Source organism: Meleagris gallopavo, chromosome 23 (assembly GCF_905368555.1).
Source record: "Meleagris gallopavo chromosome 23, MGAL_WU_HG_1.1, whole genome shotgun sequence".
Classification (NCBI taxonomy): domain Eukaryota; kingdom Metazoa; phylum Chordata; class Aves; order Galliformes; family Phasianidae; genus Meleagris; species Meleagris gallopavo.
The window spans coordinates 526614-542469 of record NC_139426.1 but is presented as its reverse complement, the minus strand read 5'-3'; the positions used below and the strand labels follow the sequence as shown (position 1 = coordinate 542469).

The window sequence follows — 15856 nt, the reverse complement described above, 5'->3', positions numbered from 1 at the left end:
GCTCGGCCCGGTGCCCGCCGGGCGCCTCCCTCCTCGCGGTTCCCTCACGCGTCGCGGTTCGGTCTCCGCTCCAGGGCGCGCCGCGAGGTGGGAGCGGCGCTCCGGGACCCGGCGCGGCGCCGTCCGTTGGCGGCCGTGGGCTGACGGGGCGCGGCGTCCGTTCTCGGCGCGGCGGGGCCGGGCTCGGGCTCGAGCACCGACGGGAAGCGGCGGAGCGGCTCGGCGCCGGCTTCAGCGGCGTGCGGCGGCGCGTGCCGCGGGCGGGCGCTGCGTTCCGCGCGGGGAGGGGGGCGGTGCCGCTCCGTGCGGGAGCCGCGCGGTCCCGCAGCGCTTCTGTGCTCGGACGGAGCTCCGGGACGCCCCTCGTGGCCCCGCCGTGCTCCATCGGGAAGCCGGGTCTGCTTTCCCTTCCCGCAGCTCGGCTACCCGGGCTGAATCGCGTTCCGTTCCCGTGTAAGCTCGGCACGGAGGCGGGTCGGCAGCCCGCCTGGTGGACGCGTTTTTCCCACGTGTTTCAGGGACTGAAGATGCAAAGGCCGCTCCGGTTCCCGGGGCGCGAATTGCCGGTCTGTGCCCGGGCGGTTCGGGTCCGGTCCGTGCTGCGCTGTTCTGAATGGCGTGGCTGGTAGGGATATCGGCGGCAGCGTGACTGGGAATCCTTGCCCTTGCTGGGCCGACCTGACGTGTTCCTGAGCCACGCGGCTGCCAGCTCTGCCATTGCTTTGCACGCATCACGGATGATTCAGGGGAAACTTCTGGGAACGGTGCACAGGTGTCACATCTTGGCAGGGAAGCATAGGAAGAGAGCAATAAGACTTCAGTGAGCTAAATATGAACTGTGCTTTCTAAGCATCTGAAGACTTCTCTTTAAAACGTTAAACTACAATGGAGAAAAGATAACTTTTGTAGGAAAAGGTTACAAAGGTTACTTTGGGAGGGGAAAAAAAGGTATTTATTGAGCTTTTCTGAGTTGCCAAGTTCTGGCTCTGGGTGTGGAGACTCTTGCCCACACTGCTCTGCAAGGTCCTGGCGATGCCTTCCTGGGCACCGTGGTGCTCCTGGGGTGCAGCCTTTGTGCTGAGAGCTGCAGATCCCGAGAGTCAGATGTGGGGTTTAGCAGCTCCTGCGTTCTCAGGGTGCTGCAGCTTCTGCTTGGTGCGCTGCTTTTGAAAGCTGTGAGCAGCCTCACTGGTTTCTTCTTAGATCACAACCTAAAGGCACCTTTTCCCCTCACACAGAACTTCTCTTTTTAGTCTGGACCATTCAAATCAAAGAAACTCTCATTGTTATTTTTTTTTCCCTAAGCTGTGATGTCTTTGTTTCTTTTCTGCTTATAAAGCATGTGCTCTGTTCAGAGCCTGCACTGAGAAAGGGATGCCACTGAGTGTAGTGGCAATGCAAAGTCACAGCTTGAAGCAGTGATGGAGCACCTGGTGGGAAGGCAGGGCCAGCCCAGGTGCCTGCAATGTTCTGAGTGATGGAGGGTGGAGCCAGGATCCTCCCCTTCCAGCCCTCATTTAAGGGTTGGCAGCGGAGGTGAGGGGATCTGTCTGGAGATCCTTGCATAGCTGAGGCCTTCTAAAGGTAAGCAGCTCCTTTCCTTCGTTACTGCATTTGGGCTTGTTCTCATTTGCTGTAGCCAGAGACTTTGCTACCCTGCTATTATTGCAGTACTTTCTCTCCTATTATAGCATGACACTGAGCATCGCTGTTCATAGCTTGAAGTGCAGAGTTCCCAAAGTAGGGTCAGGTGCTGGTGGGCTCAGCGATGCCCATCTTCCTCAGTCTGGTGAGAGTGGCCAGTGTGTGCTGGGCCTTGTTTGGCAGGTTGCTACAGTCACGTATCATCCCTGCTGGAAGTCTGCCCCCACACAGTGTTTCTGCTGGAATTAATTTGGGGTCTGTCTCAGATCAGTGGAGGGAAAAAGCAGAAGATGCCATCAATTTAGCTGAGCTTGTCAAAGCTGTCAAGTTGCCACCTGATTAAGTTCCTCCCTCCTAATGAGTACAGCCAATGAGGAGAGGAAATGTTGCTGATGGGGCAACAGAGCCAGGGTCCAACTTAGTTAGACTTTAATGTAGTGTCATCTGGGGGCTCTTTGGCTTCGGGAAAGGTGAAGCTTTGAACTGAGTTATTTCTTTAAAAGCAAACAAAACAAAACGTCTGAAGATGCAGGACAGCGTGCTGCCCCTCTCCTACAGCCAGATTAACGGCGACTGCTGGATTTTAGTACAGGTCTTCCATGGCCCAATTTGTTAGTATTAGGAGCCCATACAGATAATGTCTTTTCACGTATAAAAGATGCTATTGATTTTCTGTTACTGTTGTCCTGAAATGTGCACAGTGTGTCTGTGGAGCAGTGACAATCCTCCATCACTAGCTTTATGGGAAAAGAATGGTTATTGAATCTCTTCCCATAAAATATCATCTCTTTCTGTCTTCCAGAATTTGCCAACCCCTATGGGAGTCCCTCACGTTATCTCTTTGAGAAAATTGATTTTTTTGTCTCCTCTTTGTACAGTTGTCTAGTTTTATTTTTAATTTGGCTCATGTGATTTGAAATGGAGACTTCCCTAACATTGTGTGTTTTCTGTGTTGTGTTAATTCTGTTTCTTATAGATTAACACTTTCAGAATGCTATAAAATAAAACAAAGCCATTTGCTTGGCACAAACCTCTCTTGTTGCTGGGAGTTCTTTACTCTGGGTGAGTCATTGTCCTGCCTTCTTTCCAGGCGTGTCTGAGGTACTGGCTGCTTTTCAGCTGCTTACAGGTAAAACTGGGGTAAGTTTCTAGAGTCGACACGGGCTGCTCAGAGAACTTAGGATAAACGATGTTAGAAGAGAACACAACTTGCAGTCCTGTCTGCCCAAGGAGCAATGGTCTTCAAACTCCAGTAGTGGCAAAGATACTGTCAAAGCTGTCCTTTCCTCTGTGTAGCAGGTGACTGACTATGGGACTTTTTCCTTTCAGGAAGGAAACGGCAACATGAATTCATAGATGATGAGTAGGATGCCAAAGCCAGAGATGACAGTGCTCTTGAAGAAATGCTGGGTAGAACAAAAAGGTAAAAGAAACAGCTAATTGAGTGCATTTTGGAGCCTGTAGGACTTATGTTACCTTCCCTCGTGAGGCAAATGACACATCCCCTCAAACTGTAGCTGAGTTTTGAGTTCCCACCTCCTCAGTTTTGCATGAAGTTTTAGTGGCACCTCACTCTTGACCTACTTTTTCTGTGCCACGTTTCCCCATAGCTATGTTGGTCTGTACCCACGAGCTCCCACCACTCTCACACGTGTGCCCTTGCATGTATGTTCTTGCAGATCCAGCAACTGTCTCATCCTGCCCTGCAGGTGACTCTGTCAAATTACTCATCCTAGGTTGTTTGCTGCAGTATTTTGTGATGAGAACAAAAAAGAAATAAGATTAACTTGACCAGTTAATTTGCATCCAGTGCTGTTCTCCTCAGGTGAGCATGCAGTAATTGGCTCTTCTGACTTCTGACCGAAGCCTGGGCAGATACACATGGTTAAAGTGATTGAAATGTCTTGCAAGCAAGTTGCCTCCACAAAGAGTGAATTACTTGCTGCTACTCTGATTGTTTTTGCTGTGTTTTGTGTTCATGTTGTTGAGGTGCCCCCAAGGAATCGCTTATTGGCACTTTCATTCTGAGGCATGACAGTCCACATAGGGACTTTGGGAAGTGGATTTAATCACACCTGCACAGAGCCATGGAGTAGAAAGGCCTTAGTTATATTCCACCAATAGCAGCAAAAGTGGTGGAAGGAACCGGCAGGGAGCAAGAAAATCTTCAGCAGTAGGAAATGTATAAGAATGACTTAAAGAAACCATTTTCCACTAATAGCTCTTTGTGTTTTGAGCTGTGGTCGTAGCTGGAAGTAGGAGTTTGTGTTCCCTACCAGCTCTTCCATCTCCAAAGTGAGTCTCCTCCTTACCTCTAGCAGAATAGCTGTATGAGAAGTTAATTCCTACTGTGCCAATGAAAATATTAATTGGGCTCAATATTATGGCTTATTTTTGCCTCAATTTAGTGGAAATGCTGTCCCTTTTTTGTCAGTAAGCAGCTCTGGATGCTATAGGATGTGCTGAAGTCCTTGTTACGTTTAGGCAGCATGATGTCACGGGAGGAACAACAGCTGCTTCAGTTCCTTTAGTGCAAATGTAGTACTTTGCTGTTTGGGAAATGTAACCTATGCTTGAAATACTGTATAAACAATTTTATTGGAAATACTTTTTTATGGTTCTGCATTGTATAAGCTATTGTATGGTTAATATATACAATACCTAGTTTTTAATAACACCAGAGTTGAGAATTCGGGCGTTGTTGAAATATGAACAAGTACATTGCTGCTGTTGTCATTGCATATTTTGGTAGATCTGATCGTTTTCTCCTTTTGGGGCATGTGTGAGTGTTAAGGCTGTTGGAATGTTATTCAGCTGTTTGTATAAACTCTGATGTAAATCTGTTATGTGCTTTGAGGTATGACATTCTTCACCATTAATCTGTAATGCTTAATTGGAGCGTGGTCAGTGCTGGCATGTGCTGTGTCTGTGCTGCTTTCCCAGGGCTCTGACTTCTGGCTGCTCTCTGTTCCAGCCCCTGTGGATCCGCACCACAGCAGTCTGAGGCAAAGGGAAAGCAGGGAATGGGGAGTTGTTTTTCAGTATTTGCTGTGCTTCTGACAAAGGGCACCGTACACAGCAACTTTTACTACTGATGCCATTAGACATCGGGTCAAGGAAATGCTTGGTGCTGTTGCTTTAAGGTGGCTGGTAGCCACTAGCTGTGTTCAGCATCATCTCTGCCAGCTCTGGCACTGCTGCATGTGCTGTCAACTCAGCAGTGGCTGGGAAGCTCAGATAGGACCAGATTTGGCATCAGAATAATCACTTCTACAGGCGTTGTGCTTTGGATGTTGCCAGCTCCTCACTTCTGCTGTTTTCCAGCACGTGGTGCATTATATGACCCTGAGGACAGACAGGTGCCTACTGGGGTAGCCTATAGATTTTAGTTTGTTGTTCTCCCCTCCATCTTGTTAGCATTCAGGTTTGCAGTTGTGGGGGAGGACTGGGAAATATGCCTTCTCTTCTGCTTACTCTCCTGCCTGCTGGGGCTGGTGACAGCAGTGGGAGATCACCAGGAGGCACGGTTTGATAGACAGAGGTGGTGAAGGAAGGTGCTTATCTGAGAAAGAACTGCATGCAGGAGTTGAGGCTTGCATACCTCTCCTCGTCACTTGTGAGCATGCAAGACAAGAATGTGAATCACTTACATACTTGGATCTTAAAGTTCACTATCATCACTCTTCCATAAGTGGTTTGTCAGACAAAATCTTTGTCATTGCATTTGAAGATCTCACCCTCAATGTCAAAGACAGGATGGTTGGAGGAGGAGCAGATAGAATCCTTCCATTTTCTGAGTATTCAGTTTCATGGGCTTTTCAATTTTGAAGTCTTGATTGTTTTTGTAAATTACTGAGTATTAATAATCTGCCACACAATTTGTCTACTTCCAACCGTATTCATCCTTACTAAGGATACTTTTCTTTTAAAATAAAAGCAGGTAACTGACTGTCAGAAAACAAAGGTGTAGCAGAACTTGTAAGTCATGGCCTGAAGCAGTGTTGGAGCACCTGGTGGGAAGGCAGGACCAGCCCAGGGGAGCTCAGGTGCATGCAGTATATTTCAGTAACTGGAAGGGGGGGAGCCAGGATCCTCCCCTTCCCAGCCCTCTTTTAAGGGTTGGCAGTGGAGGTGAGAGCATCTCTTGCTGGATATCCCCGTGTCCCTGAGGCCCTCCAAAGGTAAGCAGCTTTGTTCCCTTTCTTTCTGCATCCATGGCTGCTGCACCTAGGCTTGTCCTTACTTGCTGCAGCCTGGGACTCTGCTATCCCTCTGTTACTGCTGTTTTCTACCACATTATAGAGTTACAAAAGGAGTGGATTATTTTTCTTTGTTCTAAGACAGATAACTCAGATTTCCTGTAATAGATGATGTGTGTGTACCTCTCATGCACTACTTGCTTTATGGGGTTGGTGTGGCTAATGACTTGTGTGTAATCAGTAAATAAGAGCTTTTGCAGAGTTAATACACAAGCAAAAAAACCTTTAAGTACAAATGATGATCTAGGACATATTTCTTCAAATGCACCTGGTGAGGGATGAAGAGGGTTCTCAGCATTTCTTAATCACCATTGCCTGTAAAAAACATACCTCTAGTGGGAATACCTATATGGCCTGAATGAAACAGAATCTGAGTAGAAGTCTGTGGAGAAAAACTGTGATTTAGCCTTATACGACTTAGCTCCACGAATCTAGTTCAGTAAGGACAGAGTTCCAGCGTGCTGTGATTTCTCACAGAAGTGAGCACTTTGGGATTAATTAAATGCTCTTTGTTCTGTACTGCAGTGTAACCTTTCTTTTACTCCTTTTAGGGCTCACACCATGTAAAAAGTCAAATACGCTGCCTGCCAGACTCCAAGGCAAAGGTTTGGGGTAAAATTATCTGCGTTCATGAGATCAGAGATGGGATGTTTGTCATTGCGAAGCATGGCCCTCAAAACTGGCAGAGCTCAAGCACAGCACGTGCTGTCCAGCTGCAGCTGTGAAGGAAGGAGAATGCTCACGTGTCCGTCTCAGTCAGTCCTGAGGGCTGCAGTGGCTTAGCAGAGTTGTGCCAGGTGCTTCCTGCAGCCTTCTGCCTCACCTGCTTTGCTTAGATTGTTTCCAGGTAGCCACTGTGTGCTGGCAGTTCTGCCTTTGCGTTGTTTGTGTGAAACACAGTTGTTTGGATTGTGGTGGATTCTTGAGGCTAAGGGTATGATTTCATCCCCCGGCTTTTGACCCTAGCTGTGAGGGATTAGTGCTGAATGCACCACAAGTCAATGCAGCCCTTGGACTATGCTTAAATTCGTAAGCAGGCCTAGCAGGGCCAGACCTGCACTGCGATCTTCAGCTCATGGTCCAGGGGACCACCTGTTTTCATTAATACTATGCTAATGAATGTGATTAAAATCTGTTCTTTTTGCACTTTTGAGTTCATTTTTGCACAGTCTATTATCACACAGATTAATTTCTAGTTTTAGTGTTATCTTTTCTTATTTTCGTGCATTTTCTTTAAAGCAAGAAGAGGTGTCATAACACTGAATAGTGAAACACTGGGGCACAGGTTGTACTGCTTAATCAGAGATGGAAGTGGAAAGATGTCATTCCAAGAGGAAAAGCTAATTCTAATACTAATGGTTCTACTACCAGATTAAAAAAGAATAAACTTTATGCATAATCCTTTTCTTGAGGAGCACTTGTTAATTTAAGTGTGTCCCCTTTCTGAGGAGTCAGTGGAAGTTGCTTAAAGCTGATTCTGTGGTACCTACAGGTGGTTGGTAGCATCCAGTCCTTGGCTGGTGCTGCAGAATTGCTTGGTGTTGGTGCTGCCATTGCAGTGGGAATGAGAAAGTTGTGGTCAGTTGGAGCAAGCTGTGAAATGTGCATGGCAGGCTTTTCCACAGAGGTAAGCAGGGTAAAGAGAAGGCAGTGGCCATCGTGTCGTGCAGGTTATGCTAACGTGTGTTTGGAGCATACAATGTGTTATTTCCCTTACAAATAGTCCCTTAGTAAATGTTAAATACAGACTGACACTGTCAAAAAAAAAAAAAAAAGAGATACTGCATATCACTTAGCACTGATAAGGTTCATGAACTTCATAAGGTTTTTTCACTTCTTAGTTCAATAAAAAGCACCGTCTGTGTAGGGATGTGCAGGGATATCCCGTCCTTGCCCAGCAGTTCTGACAGCATTCCTGGTTTTACCTTCACGCTGTCCTGAGCTGAAATACTTTATATAACGTGGGATTCTATAAATAACTGACGTGCCTGTCTTGTGGTCTTGGCAAACAAAGCCAGTGGCAAACTGTTGTTGAATAGTAGGGTTCTTCTTTACTCCTTTATGTCTTAATTTTCACTCTGCTACAGAAGGTGAGGGAATGGATTTACTCCACTCCAGATAAAAAAAAAATAAATAAATATGGTTTTCCTCAGATGAGAAAACTGAAGTGAAAGCTGAGAACTCTCAGATTAACCCCCCTAAGTAAAAGCTACTTCTGCACACTGTGAATACATCCCGTTCTGTGAACTCTCATGGGCCATATGTGAATAACGATAAAGACAAGGTTTAGGCAAGTCCAGGAAGAAAACCCTGTGCCGTAGGTAAAATTAATGAGGAAATTCTCAAGGCGTTGTTTGTTTTCTTGAAACTGTTGCTGTCCTTAATGGCAGGGGAGGTTTTGTGCCATGAGGTTCCAGGAGGTACCCAAATAGCTGTGCTGCCATAGCACCACTGCAAGCAGGCCTCCATTGATTCTGGTTTGTGATACTGGAATTGTACTTCCATTTGGTTCATCTATTCATAAATAAACATTTATCATAAGGGAAGTTCCTTCTCATTGTGAATTTATGGCATGGCAGAATCCCAGCCTTGGCTGAGCCCCTTAAAGAAATGAGAGAATGACTTCAGTGATAACGCTTCTTATCTGAAAACCTGGAGGATTTTCTTGTTTGTTAATGACATTTCTGTGTTAGAAAAGTTCAGCTGGAAGAACCCTACAGTGGTCATCAAATCCATCTGGCTTACCACCTTGGGTCTAACAGGAAGACAAAGCGTATTCCTGGGGCATTATTGCTGTACGTGCAGAGTAAACACCAGCAGAGTGTGATTGAAGCCTTGGTTTGGTAACTCCAGGGCAGAGGCCGGGTGGTGCTGTCACGAAAGCTCCTCGGGAGCAGGCTGACTCAGTTAAATTTGACTTTCTCTGGCTTTCAACATCTTCTGCCTCTCCACTGCTGTCATCAGTTTTCTCTTCCTTCAGCTCTTTTTGTCTCCTTCCATTACTCATTCTTCTGTTTTCAGTGCCTGAGGCTGACATTGTCATACCTTGGTGACTAAAGTTTGGCTCCTAAATCCATTTTTATTCAGTTAATACAGACAGCAGACCAATTTCAGAGGAGTTAAGTATCTTGGAAAATGTATTTAAATAAAGGTAGGAACAGAAATTTAGCAGTATACCTTTAGGGATTTGGGCTTTAAACGTACTTTCCTGTTGTATTTGCTTCAACTGTTGCTGGAGATACCGAACTAACCCGAAGATCGCAGCGTCTTGAACACGGTGAGGAGAAAGTAACAATTGCGGAGCATGCCCTTTTCCTCTAGCACTGCTGTGCTGGCTGAAGGATTTACTCTTGGTTCTTGCTGCTTAGGCAATAGGAGCATTTCTGCAGATAACAGGGTTCTGGATGCAGGGGTAAAAACGTTCCCAGACAGAAACAGCCTGCATATGCAGCTTGTTTCAGGGTGACAGCTTTAAAATAAATGAAATTTATTCCTGGATGCACCTTATTGAAGGCTACCCTGAAATTATAAATGAAACCCTGTGGACGGCAGTCATATTGCCTCCTTAAACAAAATAATTTGATTGTCTTATTATAACAGAATGCAAAGAGAAATGTCCTGAATATAGCGTAGGAAATTGTCTTCACTAAATCTAGCCCAGCATTTATGAGCGTTGTATATATTATTAGATTTTGCCAGAATTACATAAATAGGGGGAAAAATGTTAATATAAGTTGACTACCAGAGTAAATCACTGCTTAATTATTTTTTTCTGGCTAAAATTAGAATTTGATATAATGGTCAATAGGCATTTTCTTTAATTTTTTGAATTGCCGTGTCTAATGGCTTGTCCAGAAGAACTGGAGAAAGTTGCAGCAGAATTGAAAAAATAAATTCTCTGAAGTTTATGGTGACTTTCTGGTAAATCCCCTTAGTTGGAAGCTTTAATTTACCTCATATTTTAAGTTTTTTTCTCCTCTGTATATTAGAGCAAAATAGTAATTTTCTTAGTGCTGCCGGGGTGCTTAGAGCATCCGTAGTGCTCCAAAGTGAAGGCAGTCTGCCCCGGTCCGGAGAAGAAATGAAGGCCTAAGCATTGCCCTGCTGTTGTGGCTGCAGCAAAGCTGCCAGGTTGCCACCCGTGGATGTAACTTCTGAAGGTTTGAAGCTGCAGCAGGATAAGTGGGGCTCCAGTCTAGCAAATGGCCTCGTTGGCCGCGTGCTGTTCCCCAGACTCAGTGCCAGGAGCGAAGTTTGTGCTGCTGGTTTTGGTTAGGCAGGTGAATGCCATGTCTTGAGCTGAGGCTGCTGGCTGGAATATCTGCAAAACCTTCACTAGGCTTTGCCCAGCAAAAACATCTTTTGTCCAAGGTCTGTTAGAAAGGTTCAGGCTCCTGAGCTGCACTGCAGTTCAGTCTTCTATAAATTCCTCTACTAGGGATTATTTGAGTATAGTTTGTATTTGAGGGTAATAAAGGGGCTCAGAATCCCAGTGGGAATGGAAGGAGAGTGTGTGCAAACCCCAGAACTTGGGAATCGCCCGACTCCCTGCTGAGGTGGTACGCAGTTCTGTCCAGCACGAGTGATCCGGTGCTTTTTGGCCAATTGTTTGGAAGGCAGAGTCTTAAACAGAGGGGAAGACCTTTCTGGAGAGATGCTTGTTTGGGGATATTTACTTCATTTTGATGAACTTGAGAACTGGCAATTATGCTTCACAAATACAGTCAAGTAGCATTGGATTCATGCATACGTGTTGACTTGGTTGAGTTTTGTGGGTTTTTTTCCCCTAGAAAAGAACAGCCTTTGATTCTGTAGGTAGAGAGAGGAAAGGGCAAAAACACTTATTTTCTGTCATTGTGGAGGTTTTAAAACATCTCTACACAGATTTTTACAGGACTTTTTTTTGCAAGAACACTTTGCATTCCTTGCTTCTAAATCATGGAGTAACTCTGTGCAAACGATTCAAAAGAAATGGGGTTCCAACACTGTCATTATAGTTATTAAAACTGTCTGAATTGTTTTCATTTTCGATGCTTGCCATAGCAACTGTGAATGTATAATTTGCTGAATATCCATAACAGGGCATTTGAATATATTCCTTACAGTTTGACTTCTGCAGATAACTATGCATGCCAAATTATCAATTAACTGAGCCAGACCCACACCTGTTACGAAATGACAATGAGCATTTTTTTTTTCAAGAACTTCTTGGTGTTTTACCTCTTGGTGTTTTAAACAAAAACAAACGATCAGAATAGTAGGAGCTTTTATGAGTATTGCATTAAAAATCATTCTTGAATCAAACTGCAAAACTGCTGGCACATCTGCGTTCCTGTTGCTTATCAGCTGGGGGTAGCCACGTTTGTGCCCATAGATGACCCTCAGATTATTCTGTACCATACGTACAAGAGTCTGTATGCTTCAATAGTGTTTAAACCATAATTTCAAATAGTAAGGAGCTGGGAATCTTTAAAGGTGCCAGCAGTGCTTAAATTGGGATGCTTCTTACTTTGTTGTGCAGGAATTGCATGAAAATATTTGGGACTGCTGGTATGTTTGGTGAAGAAGCCATGTTCAAAGTGCATCTAATGCTATGTAGATCACGTTGTTGGAATCCCTTCTGTGCTACTGTTAAAATCACATAGTTTCAGACACAAAAGACTTCAGTTGATTAGTTCTTATTCCTCCTGGTGTAAAAGCTTACATTAAGAAAGAGAAACTAGTTCTTTAGCCCGTGTATAACAGTTGTGCATTATTTCTGGAACCACTTGAAAATACCTCATCATCTTTATCCACTTAAGTTCCCGCTGTTGTTGCAGACCAGGAAGGAGCTGGAAAGCCAGGCAGCCTTCTCAGAGATGCTTCACAGAGCCCCAGGTTAGGTCGTGGTGTTTTCTGGAAGTTGAGCTGTTCTTGAATTAAGTGGAAGTTCCTCTTCCCCCAACTTGCAGTGCTGAGGGGAGGCGGTGGTGTCCTCAACAACCTTGTCAGTCAGTCAGTCAGGCCACATGGACCTCGTTACCCTAATGAGCCACTGAAGCACATAGGGATCTACTTTAGCTTTGGAGAGAAGGAAGACCTGGACGTTCTTGAGCCCACGTGTAGCTGATCTTGCATTTAATGTTTGTGGGTGATCTCAAGGTCTAACCCCATGTGGAGCACCTTATGGTTGTTTGTTCTCAAGAGTCTGCAAGTGAACAGTGCAGTGAGGGCTGTGGCTGAAGGAGCTGTTTGTGCCGCCCTCCCAGAAAGGAACTGGAATCTGGTCGTGGCAGCAGCTGTTATCCAGGCTCTGGGGCTGCCCCAGGTTCTGGTGTGTTTCAGCCACAAGCACTGCCACTGAAACAGTCTGAATAGCACTGCTGTTGTGGGCAGCAAAGGGAGATCTCAGCTAAGAGATGTATGAGCTCTGCTTTTCTCTCATCTCTTTCTTTGTTAGGTAATCTTGCCTGAATATCCAAGTGGAAGAAGCTTTTGCCCCTTGTGAACACCAACCTGCAGGGTATCTGAAGGAAAGCAATTATGGTTGATCCCACTGACGTGTTAATGTCTGTGTGCGTTTCTCATACAGACTATTCTAGATCAGCTGTGTGATGTGTGTGTGTCAGCAGTCCCTGCTATCCTGAAGCCTCTGTAGCAATGTGCCTTTCATGCTCCACATTAGATTAACGGTTGCTGGAAATGGAAAAAGGAATTTTCTTTTCTTCTGTCTTAGAAGAGACCCATCCTACCATCCTCATCTTTTGCCTTGGCTCGGGGATGGCTTCAGACCTTAACAAAAGCAGAAAGTCAACAGGTCTTTTTAAAGAAGTTCCGTTCTCGTGAGAGTCGAAAGGAAAATATCCTGTTTGAGCGTTCAGTCACATCAAAGGAAACAACCGTTTCAATCTTCATTTGCATTGTGCAGGCATTAGATGTGGTCCAGTTGCACTGAGCTCTGCTCCAGCAGGCAGAAGTGGCAGTGCTCGTCAGGCTTTGATGAGATGGAGACGGAACTCAGCCAGGCAAATAATACATCACTCTTCCAAGGCACTTTCCATTTTTAAAAGGACAGAACGATTTGCTTTGTTTCTTGGGAGACTCTTTACAGCAAAAGCTCCTTGACATCCAATTCTAGGAAGGCAGACAGCATTGATCTCCTGGCCATTATTTCCTGAAGTGAGGTTTAACTTGCAGCGAGCTCAGGACCGCTGCTGGACCGCGGCTTTGTTCCGAGTGCTCGGAGGCAGCAGCGCTCCTCGGGGAGCCGCACGGAGCTCTGTGGGAGCTGCAGAACGGGCTGCTACCTTTTCGTTCGATGGCAGCAAGCTGGAGGTGGAGCAGCGCTGTGCTGGGGCGAGGAGGGCAGGCGGTGGGAGCTGTGCCTCACCTTCCCTCCGCGGCTCATTGCCGCCCGCTCCGCTCCTCTTACATCCCCCAAAGTCCCGTACACCTGAGAAGCCCCCGGTTCCTGAAGGCCTCGCACGCGTCGGGTTTCATTTGCTTCCTTCGTAAACTTTTCAGCTTTTCGTATAATATCAGGGCGGTCTCTTAATGTTGGTTAATTGCTGACCGCGCAGCGGCCCACCCGCGAAGGGGAAGGAGCGAAACGGGGCCGGTGGAGGCGGAGCCGTGCCACGATCCGGCGCTCAGCGCGGCTCCGTGCGTGCCGCCCTCCGGTACGGCGCGGGTGGGCGGAGCTGCGAGACTTCGCCGCTCACGCGGGCGGCGGCGCGGGTCGGGGTCCCGCGGGTCGGGGTCTCGGCGCCGTGCCCGCGCGGGAGCCCCGCGACCCCCGGCCGGGCGGGGATTGGCGGCGGGGCGGCACGGCGCGCCAATCGCCGCCTTTGTTTGGGGTTACGGGCGCGGGGCGTGAGCCCGCCGGGCCGCCGGCAGCCAATGGGCGGGGCGGGCGCTGCGGCGCGGGTCCGTCCCTCCCGCCGCCCCATTGGGCCCGCGCGCCGTCGCTCCGTCGGCGGCCGTTCCTCGTTGGCTGCCGCCGCCGGCGGCGCCGTGCGTCAGCGGCGGAGTCCCTCTCCGCGCGCGCCGCCATTGGCTCCGGCGGCCGTCGCTCGCGCGGAGCCGCTTCCCGAGTGGCCGCCGCGGCCGTCAGTGCGGCGCCGCGTCCCGCCCGCACGTCCTCCCGGCGCGGCCGCCGAGTGGCTGCGGCGCGTGTCGCTGTGGCGCCGCCGGGCGCCCATTGGCGGGCGGCGCCGTCAGTCGCGCCCATCCCCTCCGGCCGCCCGCCCCCGGCCCGCCGCGATTGGCCGCCGCGGGTGTCAGTGCGGCGGCTCCCCCAATGGGCGGCGCGGGGTGTGCGCCGTGCGCGCGGGGTGCCCGGCCCGGCGGCGGCGGCGGCGGCGGCAGCGGGAGGAGGCGGCGCGCGCCTGGGTCCCGGTCGCGAGGAGGCGGAGGAGGATGTGGCGCGCGGAGGGGAAATGGCTGCCGAAAACAAGCCGGAAGGTGAGCGCCGCCCGAAGCGCCCCGCGCCGCGCCGCCGCCGGGCCTCCGCGCCGCCCCCCGCGCTGCCCCCGCCGCGGGGCGGCGGCACCCGGGGCCGAAGCGCGAAGTTCGGTGGCGGCGGAGGGCGCCCCCGTGGGGCCGGGGCGGCGGCGGCGGCGGCGGCCATGTGCGGCGGGCGGGCAGGCCGCGTGCGGCGGGCCCCGCGGTCGGGCCGGGCCGGGCACGCCTCCCGTCGCCCGCCGGCACGTGCCCCCGCCGACAACATGGAGGCCGCGCCCGCCCGCCCCGCGCCGCCGCCGCCGCCGCCGCCGCCCGGGGTCACGGCGCCACGCGCGGCCCCGCGCCCCCCGCCGGGCCGGGCCGGGCCTGCCCGCAACGCCGCCGCGCGCCGTGCCCGCCGCCGCACGTGCCCCGCGGGCGCGCGCCGGTGACGAGCCGGGCGGTTCGGCCTCCGCGGCGGCGGGCGGGCAGGGGCGGAGCGGCGCGGCCCCCCGGAGCGCACGGCCCGCAGGCCCCGGCCGGCCCGCGGAGGTGAGTGCGGGCGGTACCGGAGCCGCGGCGCCGTCCGCCCCGACCCCGCGGCGCCGCAGCGCCCAACTCGGCCGAAAGTTGGCGGCGGGGCCGAGCGCGGCGCCCGCGAGGGGGTGGCGACGCTCCGCCGGTGCCGGGCGCGGCGCTCCGGGCGGGCGGCCGCGGTCCCGGGCCGAGTTCACGCCGGGCTCCGGCGGAGCGCGGGGCGGCGGAGTTCGTCCCGGTCCGCTCCCGGCGGTCGCCCCGGTGGGGCTCGGGCCGGGCGGGAGGGGGCGCCCCGCGGCGGCGGGACCGCGGCGATCCCGGGGGCGGCGGACGGCCGAGCGGCGGGGCCTCGGGGCCTCCATCTTACGGGGAGGGGTGCTTCGCCTCCCGCGCCTCTGCGTTGCGTAACCGGCTCCGCGTGCTTCGTTCCTCCCGAGCCGATCTACGGCCGGCCGTGCCCGCCGACGCCGCGAGCTGCCGGGCACGGCGCTCCGTGCGGCCCCGCCGCTGGGGTGCGCTCCGGATCCTCGGCCTCGAAACGCGTCGGCGGCTCCCGCCAGAAAAGCCCTTCTGATGAGCTGCGACTCCGCCTCTTTAGGATTTTTTGTTGGAATTGTTTTGGGGAATTATTTCCCTTCCCTGGATGGAGCTGCGGCTGTTTGTAGCCGTGCCGCCTTTGGTTTCTTTTTGCCCCCTCCTCGTCCCGTGTGGTGAAACCTCAGTGCTGTACAGAAATCTGAATTTTAAGTAGTGGCGGTGATTACGAGCGTGTCATCGGCTTCATCTTTTATTCATCTCTTTGATGCTCCCAAATTCATTAGTTCCATCTTTCCTGTGGTCTGGAAAATGCTGGGCTTCGTTCTTTCCTCATTTGCGTTGATGTGAATGATAACTCCCCCGAAGTAGTAAAATGCCAGCTGGTTGATGCTGGTGTATGTCAGAAATGAGTCGGTTTTAATTTCGGCTTTGTAGTTTGAACGGTGAAGTTTGAGTTC

The 15856-nt window shown here is 50.5% G+C and overlaps 2 protein-coding genes across 11 annotated transcripts in view; one reads left to right on the top strand and one right to left on the bottom strand.

Annotated features, from left to right (window-relative positions):
• Positions 1-15856, top strand: part of CAMTA1 (calmodulin binding transcription activator 1) — a 227757-nt gene that overhangs the window by 175 nt on the left and 211726 nt on the right. For 7 of the 10 annotated variants that reach the window (XM_085242254.1, XM_085242255.1, XM_085242251.1 and 4 more), the window contains exon 2: positions 2974-3067. In XM_085242254.1, coding sequence (XP_085098380.1) covers positions 3001-3067 — 67 coding nt within the window. In that variant the 5' untranslated portion in view covers positions 2974-3000. Of the gene's footprint in view, positions 1-2734; positions 2785-2973; positions 3068-14208; positions 14346-14589; positions 14877-15856 lie in introns of those variants that run through there. The other 3 variants (XM_085242252.1, XM_085242253.1, XM_085242259.1) reach the window with 3 other exon arrangements.
• Positions 7999-14799, bottom strand: LOC146542874 (uncharacterized). The gene is made up of 2 exons (XM_085242291.1): positions 11682-14799; positions 7999-10712 (listed from the first exon to the last, which is right to left on the bottom strand). The coding sequence occupies exon 1, from the start codon at positions 14608-14610 to the stop codon at positions 13600-13602; it is 1011 nt and encodes a 336-aa protein (XP_085098417.1). The 5' UTR covers positions 14611-14799; the 3' UTR covers positions 7999-10712; positions 11682-13599.